The 17,275-nt window shown below is 43.4% G+C and overlaps 1 protein-coding gene across 1 annotated transcript in view; it reads left to right on the plus strand.

The window, feature by feature from the left end:
* Nucleotides 1–16,551, plus strand: part of GOLGB1 (golgin B1) — a 51,777-nt gene extending 35,226 nt beyond the window's left edge. The window contains exons 16-24 of the mRNA XM_027795354.2: nt 142–2,092; nt 3,661–3,839; nt 5,007–5,172; nt 6,301–6,432; nt 10,116–10,274; nt 10,405–10,502; nt 11,174–11,308; nt 13,516–13,621; nt 14,853–16,551. Of these exons, the coding sequence (XP_027651155.2) occupies nt 142–2,092; nt 3,661–3,839; nt 5,007–5,172; nt 6,301–6,432; nt 10,116–10,274; nt 10,405–10,502; nt 11,174–11,308; nt 13,516–13,621; nt 14,853–14,987 (3,061 nt within the window). The 3' untranslated portion in view covers nt 14,988–16,551. The remainder of the gene's footprint in view (nt 1–141; nt 2,093–3,660; nt 3,840–5,006; nt 5,173–6,300; nt 6,433–10,115; nt 10,275–10,404; nt 10,503–11,173; nt 11,309–13,515; nt 13,622–14,852) is intronic.
* The last annotated feature ends 724 nt before the right edge of the window (nt 16,552–17,275 follow it).

Consider the following 17,275-nt stretch of genomic DNA (forward strand, 5'->3'; position numbering starts at 1 on the left):
GGATATTTCCCACGTGCTTTCTTAAAGTAAAATGAATTTTGTGTCTTTTCTAAATTAGTATAATCAATGAAAACTGTTACTGTATTTGGATACTGAGATACTTCATTGATTTGTCACTGTCTTTCTCTTCTCTGTTTTCAGGCTGGAATGCAGCAAGAGAGAGTGTGAGTCCGAATTGAGGAGTGAGATTCAGCATTATCAAAAGACATGTGAAATGTTGCAGGAGGAAAAAAAAGACCTTTTGATGCAACTTGACGGGTCTCAGAAACTGTACAGCAAGTCTCAGATCGAACAGCAGAAACTGGAGTCAGAAATCAGCAGCCTGAGAGACCAGCTTGCTGACTTACAGAATTCCTTCACCAAATGTGAATTGGTCAGAGAGGAGCTGGACAGTATGGTCAAGCAACAAGAGACCAGTATCCAGAACTTTAAATTCAGCTGTGAACAGCTTGAGGCTGATCTGCAAGCTTCCAAGGACCTAACAAATAAGCTGCATGAAGAAATTAGTGCCAAAGATCAAAAGATCATTAGTTTGCTGTCTGCAAAGGAAGAAGCAGTTATAGCAGCTCTATCTGAATTACAGCAGCAACATTCTGAAGAGATGAAAGAGCTGGAGCATAGGCTGAGTAAGGAGGAAGAAGATAAAAAAGCCTTGGAAAATGAGAAGAACAAATTTCTTGATAAATTTGATTGTCTCACTGAAAAGATGAAGATAAGCAGAGAAGAAAGTAAGCAGCAGAAGGCACAACTGGACTCCTTCACCAAGTCCATGTCATCTTTGCAAGATGACAGAGATCGCATACTGAGAGACTACAAGCAACTTGAGGAACGTCATCTTGTTATAATCTTGGAAAAAGACCAGCTAATTCAAGAGGCTGCTGCTGAAAACAATAAGCTCAAGGAAGAAATTAGAAGTTTTCATAGCCAGATGGATGACCTCAACTCTGAGAATGCCAAGCTGAATGCAGAGTTGGTGCGATATAGAGAAGACCTGAACCAAGTGATTTCAATAAAGGACTCCCAACAGAAACAACTTCTCAAAACACAGCTTCAGCGGATCCAAACTCTGGAAAAAGACAAGACAATCATAGAAACACAGCTGAAAGAGTCCGAGCATACTCAGGATGATCTCAGGAAGTGCATGGAAGCCTTGAGAGAGGATAAAGTCAGTATGTCTCAAGAGATTGAAACCCTTACATCCTCTCTTTCTCAGGTGCAGAGTGAGATGACAGCATTACGTGAGGGGGGTCCTATCATGGAGTGTCAAGCACAACTGAAGGCCCAAGAGGAAGAGGCACGAGAACTGAGTCATAAGCTTTCCCTCTCACAGAAAAGGATAACAGAACTTGAGGGGGAACTGGTATGTGTTCAAAGGGATGCATCCAAGAGAGTGGAAGAAGCCGAGAACAAGCTTCGGAAGGAATTGAAACACCTACATCATGATGCAGGGATAATGAGGAATGAAACAGAAACAGCAGAAGAAAGAGTAGCAGAATTGGCACGGGACTTAATGGAAATGGAACAGAAATTTCTTGCAGTCACAGATGAAAACAAAGATCTCAGAGCTCAAATTCAGTCTTTTGGGAAGTCCATGAGCTCTCTTCAGGATAGCTGGGACCAGGCCAATGAAGAGCTTCATGTTTTGAAACAGAAATACACTGCAGACTTAGAGGAACAAAAGAGTCTAGTGCAGAATCTTCATGAACAGATGGTTCGGCTACAAAAGGAGCAACATTCCACTGCCAGGGACCGAGATACAGTGAGGTCTGAGCTGACAGAACTGCAGAAAGCCAGTGATGAAAGAGGTCTCTTGGCCCAGATTGAGAAACTTAATCAGAAGCTGAGAGCCAAAGATGATGAGCTTCTCAGTTTGTCTTCAGAACTGGAAGGCTCTTCCAACCAAGTCAAATCTTTCTCCAAGGCTATGGCAAGCCTGCAGAATGAGCGAGACCGTCTGCTGAATGAACTGGACAAAATACGTAAGACTGAAGAAGTGAAGCAACAAGCAGAAGGGAACACTTCCTCCACTCTTTCAGAAGTGCAGAGTCTTAAGAAGGCACTGTCCTCCTTGCAGGATGACAGAGACAGAGTAGTAAGTCTTTGTTCTGTCTTCCTGCTCTTACTTAAAGCCCCATTGGAGATTTGGATCTTCAAATCTGCTATTTGCAGTGTAAAACACAGATTATTGTCATCACAGAATAGTTGAGATTGGAAGGGACTTCTGGAGACCTTCTAGTCCAACCCCCTTGTTCAAACAAGGTCAGTTGGAATAGGTTGCCCAAGGCACTGTCCAGTTGGATTTTGAGTATCTCCATAGGTGGATATTCCACACTCTCTGGGCAGCCTGTTTTTATATCTGTCTGGAAATGGTTTCCAGAACTAGTTGCTCTATCGCCTTCCCAGGGATAGAGATGAGGTTGACCAGCCTGCAGTTCCCCAGTTCCTCCTTCCTGCAGGTAGGGATGACATTTGCTTTCTTCCAGTCCTCAGGAACCTCTCCCAGTCACCATGACCTTTCAAAGGTAATTGAGTTGCCTCCCAGTGACAATAGCACGTGTGGGCACACTATCAGATCCCATGGATTTAGTATGTGTCATCTGTGTTATCTTCTCTGTCATATGGAAGCTGTGATTTCAGGTTTCTCTTGTTAGCTTGATTTAAAATACAGAATCGTAGAAATAAGATACAGGTTCCCTGTTAACCTGCTTAGGCCACATCTGTGGAAGCTTTTGATTTGTCTTGGGTTTCTGCAGGAGACTAGAGCAAAGGCTTGGCTCTGTTTCTCCTCTTAGCAGCTGATTATCAAGACAGGTCCAAGGCATTGCAGCTTCATTTTGATATCCTTACTTGCATATTTAATGTTTCTGTGTTTGTGAAGGCTCTGGCCTTTACAATGCAGCTCAGCAAGCTTCAGAGTTCTAGTTGCTGGTCAGATGACCAACTTTTACAATCATTTTCCACTGACACTTAGTCTGTCTTAGTTTTCCCTTCTGTTAATTCACAACAGACTTTGTGATACTGTCTTAAACATTTTCTCCTTCTTGTCCGTTTTGTATCTCAGTTATTTGAAGATTTATGTCTCCTCTACTGCTGTTTTGTTGAACTTGCATATCTGTGTAGCACTGCTAATACTGAGATAGATCCTCAGTAGAGAGATCTCCTGACTCATTAGTTGGTCCCTGTTTCCAAAGTCAGTCACATTGTCTTGTCCTGATTGCAGTGATGGATGCGTAATGACAACTTACTTCTAATCCCAGTCTGAGCAGACTGTCAAATGGATTTTATTTTCTCAGTTCCCTGGTTTACCCTAAATACCAACCTCAGGAGTTATTCTTAACTAGCTCCTGTCTCAATTTTTCTTCCTCTGAATAAGGGTATTAATACTGTAGTCTGGGGTCTTTTTATTAATATATGTCAAATCTTCATGGAAGGTCTCAAAATTCACTACTCTCATTAACAGCAGAATTCTCTGAGGGTTTTTTTTCTGAGCAGTTTTTAGTAGACTGCTCTAATCACTGATTCAGTTTCTAGTTTCTCTGTCATCTGAATGTGACTTTTTTTCTCCATATGCCACAGAGAAATGCTTTTAAACACTTGTAAGTAATAAACCTAGCTGCTTGCTCAGTTATCACACACACTGATGTTTCCTTTCAATTAAAGGTGAGAGAGCTGAAGAATCTGCAGCAGCAATACATACTTGCCGGGGTAGAATCAGCTGAAAATTCTCGCTTAAAAGCACAACTGCAGGAATATCAGCAAGACGCAGACAAACAGCAGCTTCTTCAAGAACAGCTGAAGCAAGAAAGCATTTTCTACCAGCAGGAGCTCCAGCAACTTAGGTGAGAATTGTCTGTCTTCTCGCTGCCTCAGAGATACAAATGTGCTGTTTCTTTCTTTCTAAGAGCACTTGTGGACAAAAGGCAAAGAAAGCATCGAGAAGCTCAGCCTTACCTGTGTCAGCTGTCACTCATTTTGCCCTGTTCGGGGGTGGGCACACGCTTCCCTTGTTCAGCTTTTGCCTCAGGCTTAGAGCAAAGGATTACAGCCCAGCATATTGGAAGGAAATGCCTGTGTGAAATAGATCAATGACCTCTTCATTTTTATTTCCTTCATCTAGTGGTGGCCAATATCATCTGTTCGAGAGAAGACAGTTTCTCGTATTGGAACTTATGTATCCCACTGATATCATTGTTTAGAAAAAACTCATTTTGTATGACTGTATAATCCTTCGTTTCACTTGCTTTTTTAAAAAAGTGTGTAATTCAAGTCTAGTAAATTGTCATTTCCAAGTGGACTGAAACTAGTCAGACAAATATGCTCGGTTCTAAAAAGGGGAAAACAGTCCTTTCAGGTACTTCAGCGATCCCTCTAAGAATGACTGAACCTGGAGTAAAAGGGTTTGGGGTTTCTGTGGAAAGATACATGGTTTATCTTTGTCCAAAGTGGTATAAAAACTTATAGTGGTCCTTCCCTCTCCCCCTGCCCCCAGTCTGACCCTCAAACTAACACTTAAGATCTTGTAGTCTTGAAGCAGTTTACAAATTTTATTTATCTCTGATAAAAGGGATATTTTTTTCCCCTGTCTAGCTTCTACAACGTAAATGAAGCTTAGGCCTCAAGTTTGCATGTTGGGATCAGTGCTGTGGTTCTGGTGCATATTTGACTGAGGCAACGATAATGTTATGATGACAAGTGTCATTGTCAATGACTTGCTTGACAAAACTCTCTGTGCACTAAGATCAAAACAATCTTCAGGAGTACCAAATGTGTAAGCATTGAACAATCTGCAGGATTGAGCAAAATATAGAATGCTTCCTTAAACTTGATTTTAAGGTTCCTGTACATAAGTGGGTTATTTTGGTTTGGTTTAGTTATGAAACTTTATTTCTGGCAAGGGGTGATGATAGCAAATATAATCATCCTCAGCTCATTCTGAGCAGGATACCTGGATATCATAAGTGATAGTGGTAACTTCCTGCTAATTTCCTTTGTGTTGTACTGGGCAGACAAGAGAAAACTACCTGGGAAAAGCAGAACAGCAGCATAAAGGAACATTACCTGATGGCCATAGCAGAAAAGGACAAGCAACTGAGCCATTTACAAAGGATCACACAAGAAATGAAACTGTCCCTCGGCAAATCTCATGTTGTAGAGGAGCAGTACCAAACAAAGGTGGGTGGAAATACACAGGCTCTTTATCGCATGGAGATGTGGGGCTTGAAATTCAGCCTTGTATTGTTGCTTGTATTCAGTTTGTACAGACTGCAGTATCGGATTTTGTTGTGTGACCTCCAAGGACTATACCAACAATGCAAGTTGGATCACTGAAAACCTTTAGAAAACTCTGACCTACTCTTCTGTGCTCTTCCCTTAGTTTGTGGTTCATAATGTTTCAAGAGAGAAAGAGACAGGGCTTCCTAGGCCCCCTAGGTCCTTCTAAGCAGTATGGAACTTATCAGGTTGGTCTTCCTGGCTATTTTAGGATTGCTTGTTCCACTGTATTTGAATCAGATCTTCTGGTTTAGTTCTTGTCACATTGTCACGATGTCATGTTGTAATTTTTAAGTTTACTATGAATTTTTAATGCTGTTTTTACTGCGACAGGGATCTACAATCCTGACTTCAGCCTAGAGAGGCTGAGGATTGAACTTGGGACTTTCTGCCTCTTTCTCTTGTATCACACTCCTAAAAGTGGAATGGAATATGTTGAGTATTTTGCTTGTTCTAGGGAAAAACACTTGTGTGCTGCCTGTACAATATCATTATGAGCAAGAGGAGAACTCTCCTGCCTACATCTGTAATGTTCCAGTGAGAAGCTTTTATCTCAATGGAGAAGGGAGAAAATCTTCCCTTATCCCTTTGATGTATACGTGCATATATGCAAAGAAAAAGCTAAAGCTAGAGCAATGTGCATGTGGTGCTTTCCAGGAGAATGCCTCAGTGCTAACCTTTTAGTCTGTGTTGAATGAGAGCAATGTGGATGTTGCTTTGGTTTTTCCTTTGTTTTTCTTATTCTCATCACTTTTTTTTCCCTTCCTGTACTGTACACAGCTTTAAGACCACTTTTGAGAAGGACCCATCGTATGTGCAAGTTCAGTGATCTTTCGTAATTGTTTGGGTTTTCAGATGGCTTTTAGGATATTTCTGTTTAGTCCCCATTTGTTGTTTTGCCTGAGCAGAACAAGTTCCAGGCCTAGGGATAATGTTGGGCTTTGACCCTGGAATACTAAACAGAGAGGACTAATACAAGAGTGGGTTGTCAGGTGTGCAGTATATTTTGCATTGTTCTTTCCCTGGCAGATGTCTTCAGAAGTTCTGAGAGGGGACTTCTCAAGCCTAGAAACAGAGACAAAACATCTCCAGGCCCAGCTGAATGACAGCCTGAAAGAACTGCACCAAAAAGAGCTCAGAATTCAGCAGTTAAACAGCAAGGTACCGATCATATTTTATACTTGCTTGCAGAGTCTGGGATGAGGAATGTGGGGAAGAGGGTAGGCTTGAATAGGGCTCAGGGAGCAGGAGTGAATCTCTCTGTTCTTGTGGGCATTCAGTGAAGTAACAAAATCAGAAATACTAGTTAAGAGACTTCTGCAGATGATCTTGTATATCCCTCTGTTCCTCAAAGCAGCACTAGATTGGGTCACCCATGACTTCGCCTGAGTGGAGAAAAAAAGAGAGATTCCAGAACCTCTCTGGGCCCTTGTCCAATGCTGCTTTACACTTTTAATGCAGATGCTTTTTTTAATGTCTACAGCCCCTTATTATATTATCTGCCACTATCAAAAAGAGTTGAGCTCTATCTACTTTATGACTCCCTTTAGTTTAATTGTAAGCTATTATAAAATGAGCCTTTAGCCTCCTCTTTAGCATGCTGAAGCAGCCAAGCTGTTACAAGCATCACCTTTTCCAATCCCTTGATGATCTTATTACCCTTTTCCTGGACTACTTCCCATTTCTCTATCCATTCTAGAATCCTTTAGGTTGGAAAAGACCCTGAAGAGATTAGAGCCCAACTGTTAACCTAACACTGCCAAGTCCACAGTTAAGCCATGTCCCTAAGTGCCACATCTACATGTCTTTTAAATACCTCCAGGGATGGTGACTCAACCACTGTCCTGCACAGCCTGTTACAATGCTTGACAAGCCTTCTGATGAAGAAATTTTTCTTAATGTCGAATCTAAACTTCCCCTGGCACAACTTGAGGCCATTGGCTCTTGACCTATCATTTGTTACTTGGGAGAAGAGACTGACTTCCCATCAGCAGGCAGGTGTTCAACCATCTCCAGGAAAGCAGGACTCCATCACACACAACAGTTACTTGGGAAGACAAATGTCATAACTCTAAATGTGTCCCCCACTTCCTTCTTTTTCCCCCAGCTTTATATGCTGAGCATGATGTCATATGGTCTGGAATATCATTTTGGTCAGTTGGGGTCAGCTGTCCCAGCTGTATCCCCTCCCAGCTTCTTGTGCCCGCAGCCTTCTTGCGCGTGCAGTGGTGTAAGAAGCAGAAAAGACCTTGACTCTGTGTAAGCTCTGCTCAGCAATAACAAAAACCTCTCTGTATTATTGTTGTGGTTTAACCCCAGCCAGCAACTAAGTACCACACAGCTGCTCCCTCACTCCCCGTCCCTGCCCCACCCCAGTGGGATGAGGAGGAAGATCAGAAGAAGGTAAAACTCATAGGTTGAGAGGGTTGAGATAAGAACAATTTAATAACTAAAATAAATTAAAATAATAATATCACAGAGTACATTTGTAATTGTGATGAAAGAGAGAGAGGGAGGAATTAAACACAAGGTGGAGGTGGGAGGGAGAAAAAACCCAAGTAATGCACAATACAATTGGTCACCACCTGCTAACTGATGCCCAGCAAGTGCCTAAGCAGTGGTCAGTGGCCCCTGGCCAACTCCCGCCAGTTTATGTACTGAGCATGACATCCCATGATACGGAACATCTCTTTGGCTAGTTCGGGTCAGCTGTCCTGGCTGTGTCCCCTCCCAACTTCTTGTGTACCTGCTCACTGGCAGAGCATGGAAAATGAAAAGTCCTTGATTTAGATTCAGCGCTACTTAACACACTGATGCTTTAGTTGTTGCTATCAACATTGCTCTCATACTAAATCAAAAACATAGCATCAACTACTAAGAAGAAAATTAACTCTATCCCAGCCAAAACCAGCACATCCACTAAGTGGGTCACCTTGTTGTAGAAGGAGATCAGGTTGGTTGATCAGGACCTGCCTTTCATAAGCCTGTGGTGTCTGGGCCTGTCACCTGGTTGTCCTGTATGGGCCATGTAATGGCGCCCAGGGTGATCTGCTCCATAACCTTCCCCAGCACCAAGGTCAGGCTGACAGCCCTGCAGTTCCCAGATCCCCTTCTGGCCCTTCCTGTAGATGGGCATCATGCGAACCTCCAGTCAACTGGGACCTCCCCAAATGAAAATGAGTGACCTAAAACCAGTCCCAGGATTCCAGATATAGTCTTACCGGTACCAAGCAGAGCAGGCAATAGCTTCCCTCAATCTGCTGGCCTTGCTTCTCCTAATGTAGGCCAGTAGACAAGTTTGCCTTGTTCACAATGAGGATGTACTCTTGGCTTGTATTCAGCAGGGCAGCTGCTCCCTGGTCCTTTACAGCAGAGCTGTTGCCTCGGCAGCCTTTCCCCAATCTGTACTGACGCATGGGTTTTGCCTCAGATGCAGAAGTTTGCCGTTTCCCTTATTGAACTTGAGATCTCTGTTGGCCCAGTCCTCAAGTTTCTTAAGGTCCCTCCAGGTTGACATTTTGGTCTTTGTCATGTGAGCCACTCCTTAAAATTCAATATTGGCTGTGAACTTGCTGATGCTATGATCTATGTCGTAACTTATATTGCTGTCAATGTTGAGCAGTATGTGCCCCAGGTGGGCCCCAGGAGTATTCTGCTCACTGCTGGCTCTCAAGCCGTTTATCACTGCCTTTGAGTCCAGTGGTCCAGCTAGTTTTTGACTATGCAGCAGTTAATTTGTCTACTTCATAGCTCCTTAGTTTCCAAATGTGAATACTGTAGGTGATGATGTTAAAAGCTTTATGTACTGGAGCTGGGTTGGAGTTAATTTTCTTCATAGCAGCCCCTGGGGTGTGGTGTTACAGCTGTGTGACTAAAGCAGTGCAGATAACACACCAATGTATTAGCTGTTGCTGAACAGTGCTTGCACAGCATTAAGGCCTTTTCCATTTCTCACTCTGCTCTCCCTGTAGTGAGGAGGCCAGGGTGGGCAAGAGCTTGGGAGAGGTCATAACTGGGACGGCTGACCTGAATGGACCAGAGGGGTATTCCAGGCTGTATATAGATCACATTCAGGAGGATCAGTGACAGTAGTGTCTGAATCAGTAACTTTTCTGCCACTGAATTTTAGTGCCCTTTCTCTAAAGTGACCAGAGAGAGAAAGGAGGAGGGAGAAGGAAGGAAGACAGAGGAGGAGAGGGGAGAGAGAGGGCAGGTTGGCAGAGGAACAATGAGGGAAGGATGGAGGGGAGAGCAGGAGGAGGAGGGGGCAGAGGAGGGAGAGGGACACCAGACAAAGGGACCAGAGAGCAAGATTATGTGAAGAAAGTTGTTCCCAAGTTCTGTTTCTATTGTCAGTAGTTCTTTGTAGCCTTTTGCTTTCTAGACTCCTGAAGGAAGTACCTCCATTGGAAGACATGCTGGCAGTCTTCAGTGCTGCCTGCGATATTGAAAAAGTTTCTGTACTTCAGTGCAGTATCCTATTCCCATGTTGAAATGGAAGACTCAGAATTTAGCCATCTTCAGAAAGAGAGTTGCATTTAAGGAGAAAGGAAGAATATAAAATCATAATTTATTGATGATATTTTGGAAAGGTTTAGGTCAGTCTCGGCACTTTAGAAATCTTGTTTTGAAAATGTGTTACCCTGTACATCATGTTGATGTTTTGGGACTCATGTTCTGGAAACCTTAGCCACAAGCTACTGTTGGAGATTGTCACTGATCTTTGTAACCTGCAGTGTGGTAGTTCCCATCTCAATAGAATTCTCACCCTCAGTTACACAGAGAACAATTTTGCTTTCACAAAAATAAGAGTTCTTTACTTAGCAGTTGTGTTCTCTTCTCAGCTGTCTCAGGTCTTTGAGGAGAAAAATGCCCTCTCCCTCCAGCTGCGAGGTAGCAGTCGGAACATCTGTGAGAGCCATCAGCACTACAGTGAGGTGCTGAACCGCTGCATGGTGCTTGAAAAGCAGCTTCAGGAGCTGCAGTCTGCAGACAAGGGCATGGTAAGGGTGGTCGTCTTGGTGTAAGGGAGGGAAAAGCTTATTGCGGATGGCTCCGCTAACTGCAGCGTTGTAGCTACTTTTTATCCTCTTCATTCAGTGCTACCTACCATACATTTGTGCTTTCTTTCAGGAGCTGTTTACAACAGATGCTGCTCCAGGAGCACCCCAAGAAAAGAATGAGCCTCAGAGAGGCAGTTACACACCAGAACTGCAAGAGTTGCAGCTGAGGTAAAGAAAGCCTGAGAAAACGCTCGGGAATGGTAGTCCTGATGGAGGTCTTTAGGCTAGTGATGAGGCTGTTTCTGTTACTTTCTGTCAGAGTGTTGGGAGAATTCAGTTCCACACCTTGTGGAAGTGGAAGGGCTATTATATGCACTTGACAGCTGTTGTTAGGTATCTTTTTGGGTAGGACTTCAAAAAATGAAGAGACAACATGCAGCAGCAATTCCAGCTAACCATCACCGGCCAAATGAGCATCTTTGATTTGATGGGCTGGGTCCCTCAGTAACTGCTGAAGTGTATCAGTGGTCCTGGTCTCAAGGCTGGTAGCTTGAGGGCGTCTGGAATTGAGACCTAGCACATGATTCCTTGTAACCTTCTGGAACTAAGATCTAGCACGTGATTGCTGATGTCCTTTCAAAATAATTTTCAGAAGGTGGGGCCACAGGTGACAGACCCAAGAAGCTCCTTCCTGATGTGACACAGAAGTTTCAAGGGATTTATTTTCTCTTTTGCTTTCCAAATAATTTAAATATTAATAAGAGATAACCAAGTCTTCTGTGTGAAGTGGAAGGGAACTGGAGTCTGTTCACATACTGCATCAATGAATACTACAGAAACAGAATAACAGTCCATGAATTAGCCCTTGTTTTGGTATGTGATTGGTTATTTTCTGACAGGTTGTCCGAAACAGAACATTTACATAGCAGCACAAAGCAGGATTTGAGGTATTTAGAGGAGCAGCTGGAGGAAGAACGGGATCGTCGTCTTGCTGTAGAGGAGGCGCTCTCTGCAGCACAGGATCAGATCAGGAGGTGAGGGAGCTTGAACAAACAGGCAGTATCACCATAAAAGTAGGGTGATCCTAGCTCTGTGTTCATCTGCACTTCATTACCTACTTCTGTCAAATGTCACTTAGGCGCATAGAAATGACTATACCTTGTCTATCACAGAATGGTTGAGGTTGTGGAAGGGACCTCTGCAGGTCATTGGGTCCAATGCTGCTGCTCCAGCAGGGCTACCTAGAGCCAGTTGCCCAGGATCAAACCCAGACAGTGCTTGAGTATCCCCAAGGATGAAGGCTTCACAAGCTCCCTGGGCAACCTGTGCCAATGCTCAGATACTCTTACAGTTAAAAAAAAAAGTTTCCTGATGTTCAGACTGTTGTTCAATTGTAGACAAAGCTAGAATGAGACAGCGGACTAGACATTAAGACAAATTTTGACTAGAAAAGAGATGCTAGCTTTCTCAATGAGTTAAATTAACTACTGGAAAATATGATATGGAGACTTGGAATTGGGTGAAGGCAGAAGAGGAATTTTTGTACTTCCAGGGGATTTGTCTCCTCAGTAAGCACCTGTCTGTCCTGGGCGAAACAGTCTTGACTTGAAGAATGTCATTCAGTTTTAATGTATTGCAAATTAACATAAAGTTTTAATTAATTTTGGTATTAAGAAACAATTAAACACAGGTAAAACACTTCCCCTGTGCCTTTCCCAGGCTCAACTTTGGTCTAGACACCTCTCCTCCCTTCTTCCTAGTCCCATTGTTTGCACTGCACATTTTGCTTAGTCCCCTTGGTGAGGCAAAGGGCAGTGCAGGAGGCTGGGGTCAGTATGTAGTGATTTCTGTCTGCTGCTCCTTGTTTCTTACTCACTTCCTCTTCCCCTAGCAGCTACTACCTTTTGTTAAATATGTTTGAGCAGAGACCGTATACTCCTTTGGCTGTAGTTTTGGCACACAGCGAGGCGTCATTCGTTGCTAAGTCAACTGTAACCGGCTGTGACTGGTACAGAGCCCTTCACGGCCCCCTGCCATACAGCTCTCCCTTGCAACTCCCTGGTACCAAAATCTTGCCATTTATACCCAATAAACTGTGTATCTCGGGTTACTTGACAGATGCCCTTATAGTCAGCAGAGAAAAGGAGGCTGACCTAGACTAGATGTGAGGATCAGGGTGCAGTAAGTCACATGTTAGAAATATGTGCTTCTCCTTGGGTTTTATCATGTAACTTGATTGTAGGCACTTGTGCTGTGCATTTCCTGGTAGTTAAAATAAACATCACTGTTGGAGTCTTTTACATGAAAACAGAGATTTTCTTCTGACACACATGCTAATTCAGCAAAACAATAATGGTCTGTATGGAAGAATTCTGGATGAAGTTCCCTGGTAATTGCTATACAACACAGACAACTGTAGCCCCTTCTAGCGTTCAAGTCTATGAAACCCTTCTGCAACTGATTTCCCTTCACTAACCAATGCTAGCCTGAAGATATGACAGTGTTGCTTCCACATTTCACCCCTTAGTAGTATCTTGCCAATCCTGAATATCTGTCACTAAAAAATAGTAAGAACCAGCATTATTGGGACCAGAGCTGACTTCCAAAATAATTTCAGGGAATTTAAAACACACAGTTAAATCATCTGCCCTGGCTTCCTTCAAGTCACACACTATGAAATTTCACTTGAAAAGCCTCATGTAGAACACAGAGACCTTAATTAAGTTAGAGTTCAAAATTCTTGGAAGACAAAAGGGAAAAAACAGCACCTAAAAAAACCAGTTTTGAAGTGACAGGATATAAATCAGGTAAGAAAGGGCTCCACTGTCAGCAGCTGAATTGTCCTGTCTACTGGAGAGGAATGGTGATCTGCACATCATGCAGTATGGGAGTTCTACCTTTCTCTCTGGCTATGGCCGTGACGGTGGGCACGGGAAGTGCCAGTCACTTGAGCAGGTATAACTGGCATGGAGAGCACAATGTGCCTGCTTTCTTACAGTTTCACCAGCCTGTTGGAGCAGGGAGAACTGCTGCTACCTGGGTCACCCAGTCCTCCTGATGAACTTGAGCTCAGGAGGCACTACAGTTGTACGAATGGAACCAGTTCTTGTCAAGTGAGGCCATGACTTGCTTCCAATGGTTGATTACTTTTTGAAAAATGCCTCTTTTCCTAAACTTGTCTACCGTGTTGGTTTGGGGCATCATAAGAAACTGAATTTAATTTCATTGTTTTCTGCTGCAGGTTGCAGTCAAATGATTGGACATCTTCCTTAAGTGCTAGCATTGATATGGCTCCAGGTCATGAGCATTCCTTGCTGATTGACTCCATGGATAATAATTCCAGCCAAGTAAGAATTTACATTCACAGCTGTTAATAATGTGAGCCCTGGCTTATGCAAGAAAACGTGGACTGAAAACCGTGTACCTATAGCAGTCAAATCCTTCTGTAGGCACATTCAAATCTGGGTTTCTGTAGGTTTCTGCTCTGGTCTTGCTCTGTTTGCCACACCAAAAGCCACACACTGTTCTGATTGTGGCTTTGCTATGGCCTGCATAAGCAGAGTAAGTTTCAGAGCTCCCTAAAATGTAGGCTAGCATTACCTATGCCTAAAATGTGGTCCCAGGTTCTTTGTGGAATATTCAAGGCCTCAGTAGTGAGCAGATAGGCAGTCTGTGCAAACAGTGGGCAATCTCATGCGTAAGAAGTGTAGTGTAACTGGCCCTAGCATCTGCGATGCCTGGAGAGTCTGTCCTTTTGATTAGGGACAATCTCAGTTTTTCCTCACTCACTGTCTTTCAAACCTGTGTCAGTCAGGCTGGGAGCCAAAGTGGAGAGTTCATTTTTCACGGTTCTGAATGACAGCCTGGCAGTCACCTGTCCTGTTTTGCTACAGATGAAGCCCTGCTGAAGTCTTTGCTCTCTGGTCTCTTCAAGATTTGGGGGTGGTGCTCTCAAGAGCAGCATCAGCAGAATTATGGCAAGAGCCATAACTGGACACTACTTTGTGCTCATGCACAAAGGTTTGTTACTAGAATAGACAGTTTTCTTTCTATTGGAACTTTCCCAGTAGATGTTACATTGTCTGAGGACTCCTGGAAGGGCCCCTGTAGAGCGAGGTCACTCTGCAGCAGCTTGTTCAACAGCTTCAGAAGTCCTTTCAGCTGCAAGGGTGAAAGAACACAACAAATAGTAACTCTTCTAGGCCGGAGAGTGAAGCAGAATTCCTAGTAGCTCAAGGTTCTAGCAGAAAAGTAACATCAATCCATTTGTTTATATTTCACTCAGAGGGGCTAGAAATTTGTAGAGATCAAATATTAGAGGGAGATGTTCTGCATTCTGTCACCCTTTCTCAAGGAAAATTGGAGAATGCTGGTTCACGAGAAACCTGCAGAGAACAGGGGAAGGGGAACATTTCACTGAGGGTTGGCTCTAGAGGTCGAGTCCAACAGTGGAATGGGTTTGGGAAGGTTCATACTACTTATCTTAAACTTATTTTCATGGTTTGGAGAGCTCTGAGTGAAGGCAGCTGGGGACATAGCCATTCCTGGTACTGACTGGTCTCTCTTTTACTCTTCCAGACTCGGAATGTCCTTGGATTACGACGCCTGTTACGCTCTCTCTTCCGTTCCCGGACCCACTTGCCTCTGCTAGTGGCCATGTATCTGCTTGCTCTTCATGTCCTGCTCTTCCTGTGCTTTACAGGCCACCTATGAACAGGAATAACAGCTTCTTCTTGAGCCGCAGCCCTCTGTGTAATGAGGTCCTGCATTCCCTATTGACAGGGTAGCACTTCACCCAGCTGCCTTCTTTTTCTCAATCAGCCCTTAAGGAGCAGCTGCACCCAGCAGCTTGCACCTAGGTTGCTTGCTGTCGAAGTATGCAGCAGCCGATGCTGATATTTGGGATCTGTTTCCAGGACATCTGCCATTGCTTTGGTGTTTTTAAATGAGTGGCATGTTTTCTGAGCCAGGGTTCTTGCACTACAAGCTTCAAGGACAACATCTATTCATGTACCTGGAGTAGCACCACTCATTTTATATAGTATTGTGCTGTGGGTGGGAATAAGAAAAATATTGAGTTGCTTAAATAGCTCAGCACTTCTAGGAACTGCAGGATCTTCCCCCTCTTAGACTGAATCAGTGATTTGGGTAGCTAGGTAAAGAAGAGAGAAGCTTCTTCCCTGTCTTCCATTCCTTAGATTTGCTCTGTGGCTCAGTGCTGTTTGAAATGCATATCCTAAGGAAGTTGTGGACACTTTAAGGAACATGAATTCCAAAATTATGTTTCCTGCTCGGTTGCATCTCCTGTTCAAGAAAGGCCAAAATTAGTATATCCAGATGTGCTGAGCATTCCATCTAAAAGCAGCCATATGTCTGCCTTGACAAGCCTGTAAAATAATGTCAGTAACCTAGTGAATGAAAAGGAATAGGAAACAAGAAACTTTTTAGCTCAGAGTTAATAACCTTGCTGTTTGTAGCATCTGTGCACCTCTCACAATGGAAGGTGCTTGCATACCTCTTGAAATGAGAGCAGCTGTGCTCCTGCATTCTTGTCCACTGAACCCTTGTCACAAGATTAAACCCATAGAGACTGTTTTGAAGGGTTCCATAATGTGGTATGTGGGCCCAAATCAAAGGCAGAAGCTCAAGAAATAATCTTTTCCCCCTGTGCTGAGGAAGGGACTAGAGTTCTGAAACCTTCTGGCATCTCCGCTTTAGGAAAAGCGTGTTGTAGAAAGCTAGTGCTGGTCATTGGACTTGTCTGAATCTAAAGCAAACTGATGCAAATGGACTTGATCTTATAGGCTATATGGAAAGCTGTGTTTTCTAAAGAATTCCTGAATATGTCCTGGAATTGAGACTGCTGTCTTCCAAAGGGAAAATCCTAAATGCAAAGAAGATAGACCCAGCTGAGTTCCCTGTCAGAGACCACCAAGTGGTCATTCTGTTCAGAGTACTTGCCAGGATTGTATCTGTTTCTTGCCAGATTATTAAGTCACATTTTTCCCATGGGGAAAGAGGTAGTTCATTTGATGCTGCTGGTAAACTAAGATTCTCTAGCCTGTTTGAGGATGGATTGATTTCATCATGGTAGCTAAAATAACTGGATCTCTGGCAGGTCCAGATCATTGGCATTATATATCCATTTGTGCACTATCCTTGATTATCTGTGTGGACTTCCTCAACTATATAAAAATCAAGTGACCAAATACTTTGCCTATAGCTTCCTGGGGCATGTGCTCCTGTATATATAATAAAGATTATTTTTTAGATGGAATTTGTGTGGTGTTGTCATGTAAATGTCAGAGGTCTTTCAAGGTTATAATGCTGCTGTATCGTACCTTATCAGGACCACCATGTTGAAATAAGACAAGCATCTGCTGGTTCAGAGACATTTAAATATTTTGTACCTTCCAATGGAACAGTTAGAGCTTAGAGTAAATACGTAAATAAATAAAATGAAGCCTCAGAAGGAACTAGTGATTTGATAATCATAGTCTGACCTAACAGCTTTGTGGTTTGACCTAATGAAAGATGTTTCCTGTTTCAAACATTTCAGCTTTTTGTTTTTTTCTCTGATAGACCTGTCCAACCTAGTTTTTTGATTGATCTGCAGTAGAGTCTGAAAAGGAGATCACCAACAGAGCTGTGCTTTGCCATCTCTAGTACACACAAGCCAATTCAGCATGGCCACTACTGGGGCAGGTCCAGGATCTGTTTTAGTGCCAGGAGGAAAGCAGTGTTACCAGGGATAGTGGAAGCAGGTTACTGCGCGGAGCTGTAAGAGGAACCCTCCTTACCATTTCCTTTACAGAATAGGTATGAGGCTCTGAGTATGGCAGACAAAGCATGTGATGAGAGAGAAGAGGAGGAACCTCTGCAAGCACTCTCGCCAAGGTCAGATCAACTGACCCCTCGCAACAGGAGCTGCGTTAAGACCAGTGCTGAGAAGAGGCAACAGTGAGTGATGGTCATAGGTAACTGCCTCCTGAGCAGAACGG

Source organism: Falco peregrinus, chromosome 6, assembly GCF_023634155.1.
Source record: "Falco peregrinus isolate bFalPer1 chromosome 6, bFalPer1.pri, whole genome shotgun sequence".
Lineage (NCBI taxonomy): Eukaryota > Metazoa > Chordata > Aves > Falconiformes > Falconidae > Falco > Falco peregrinus.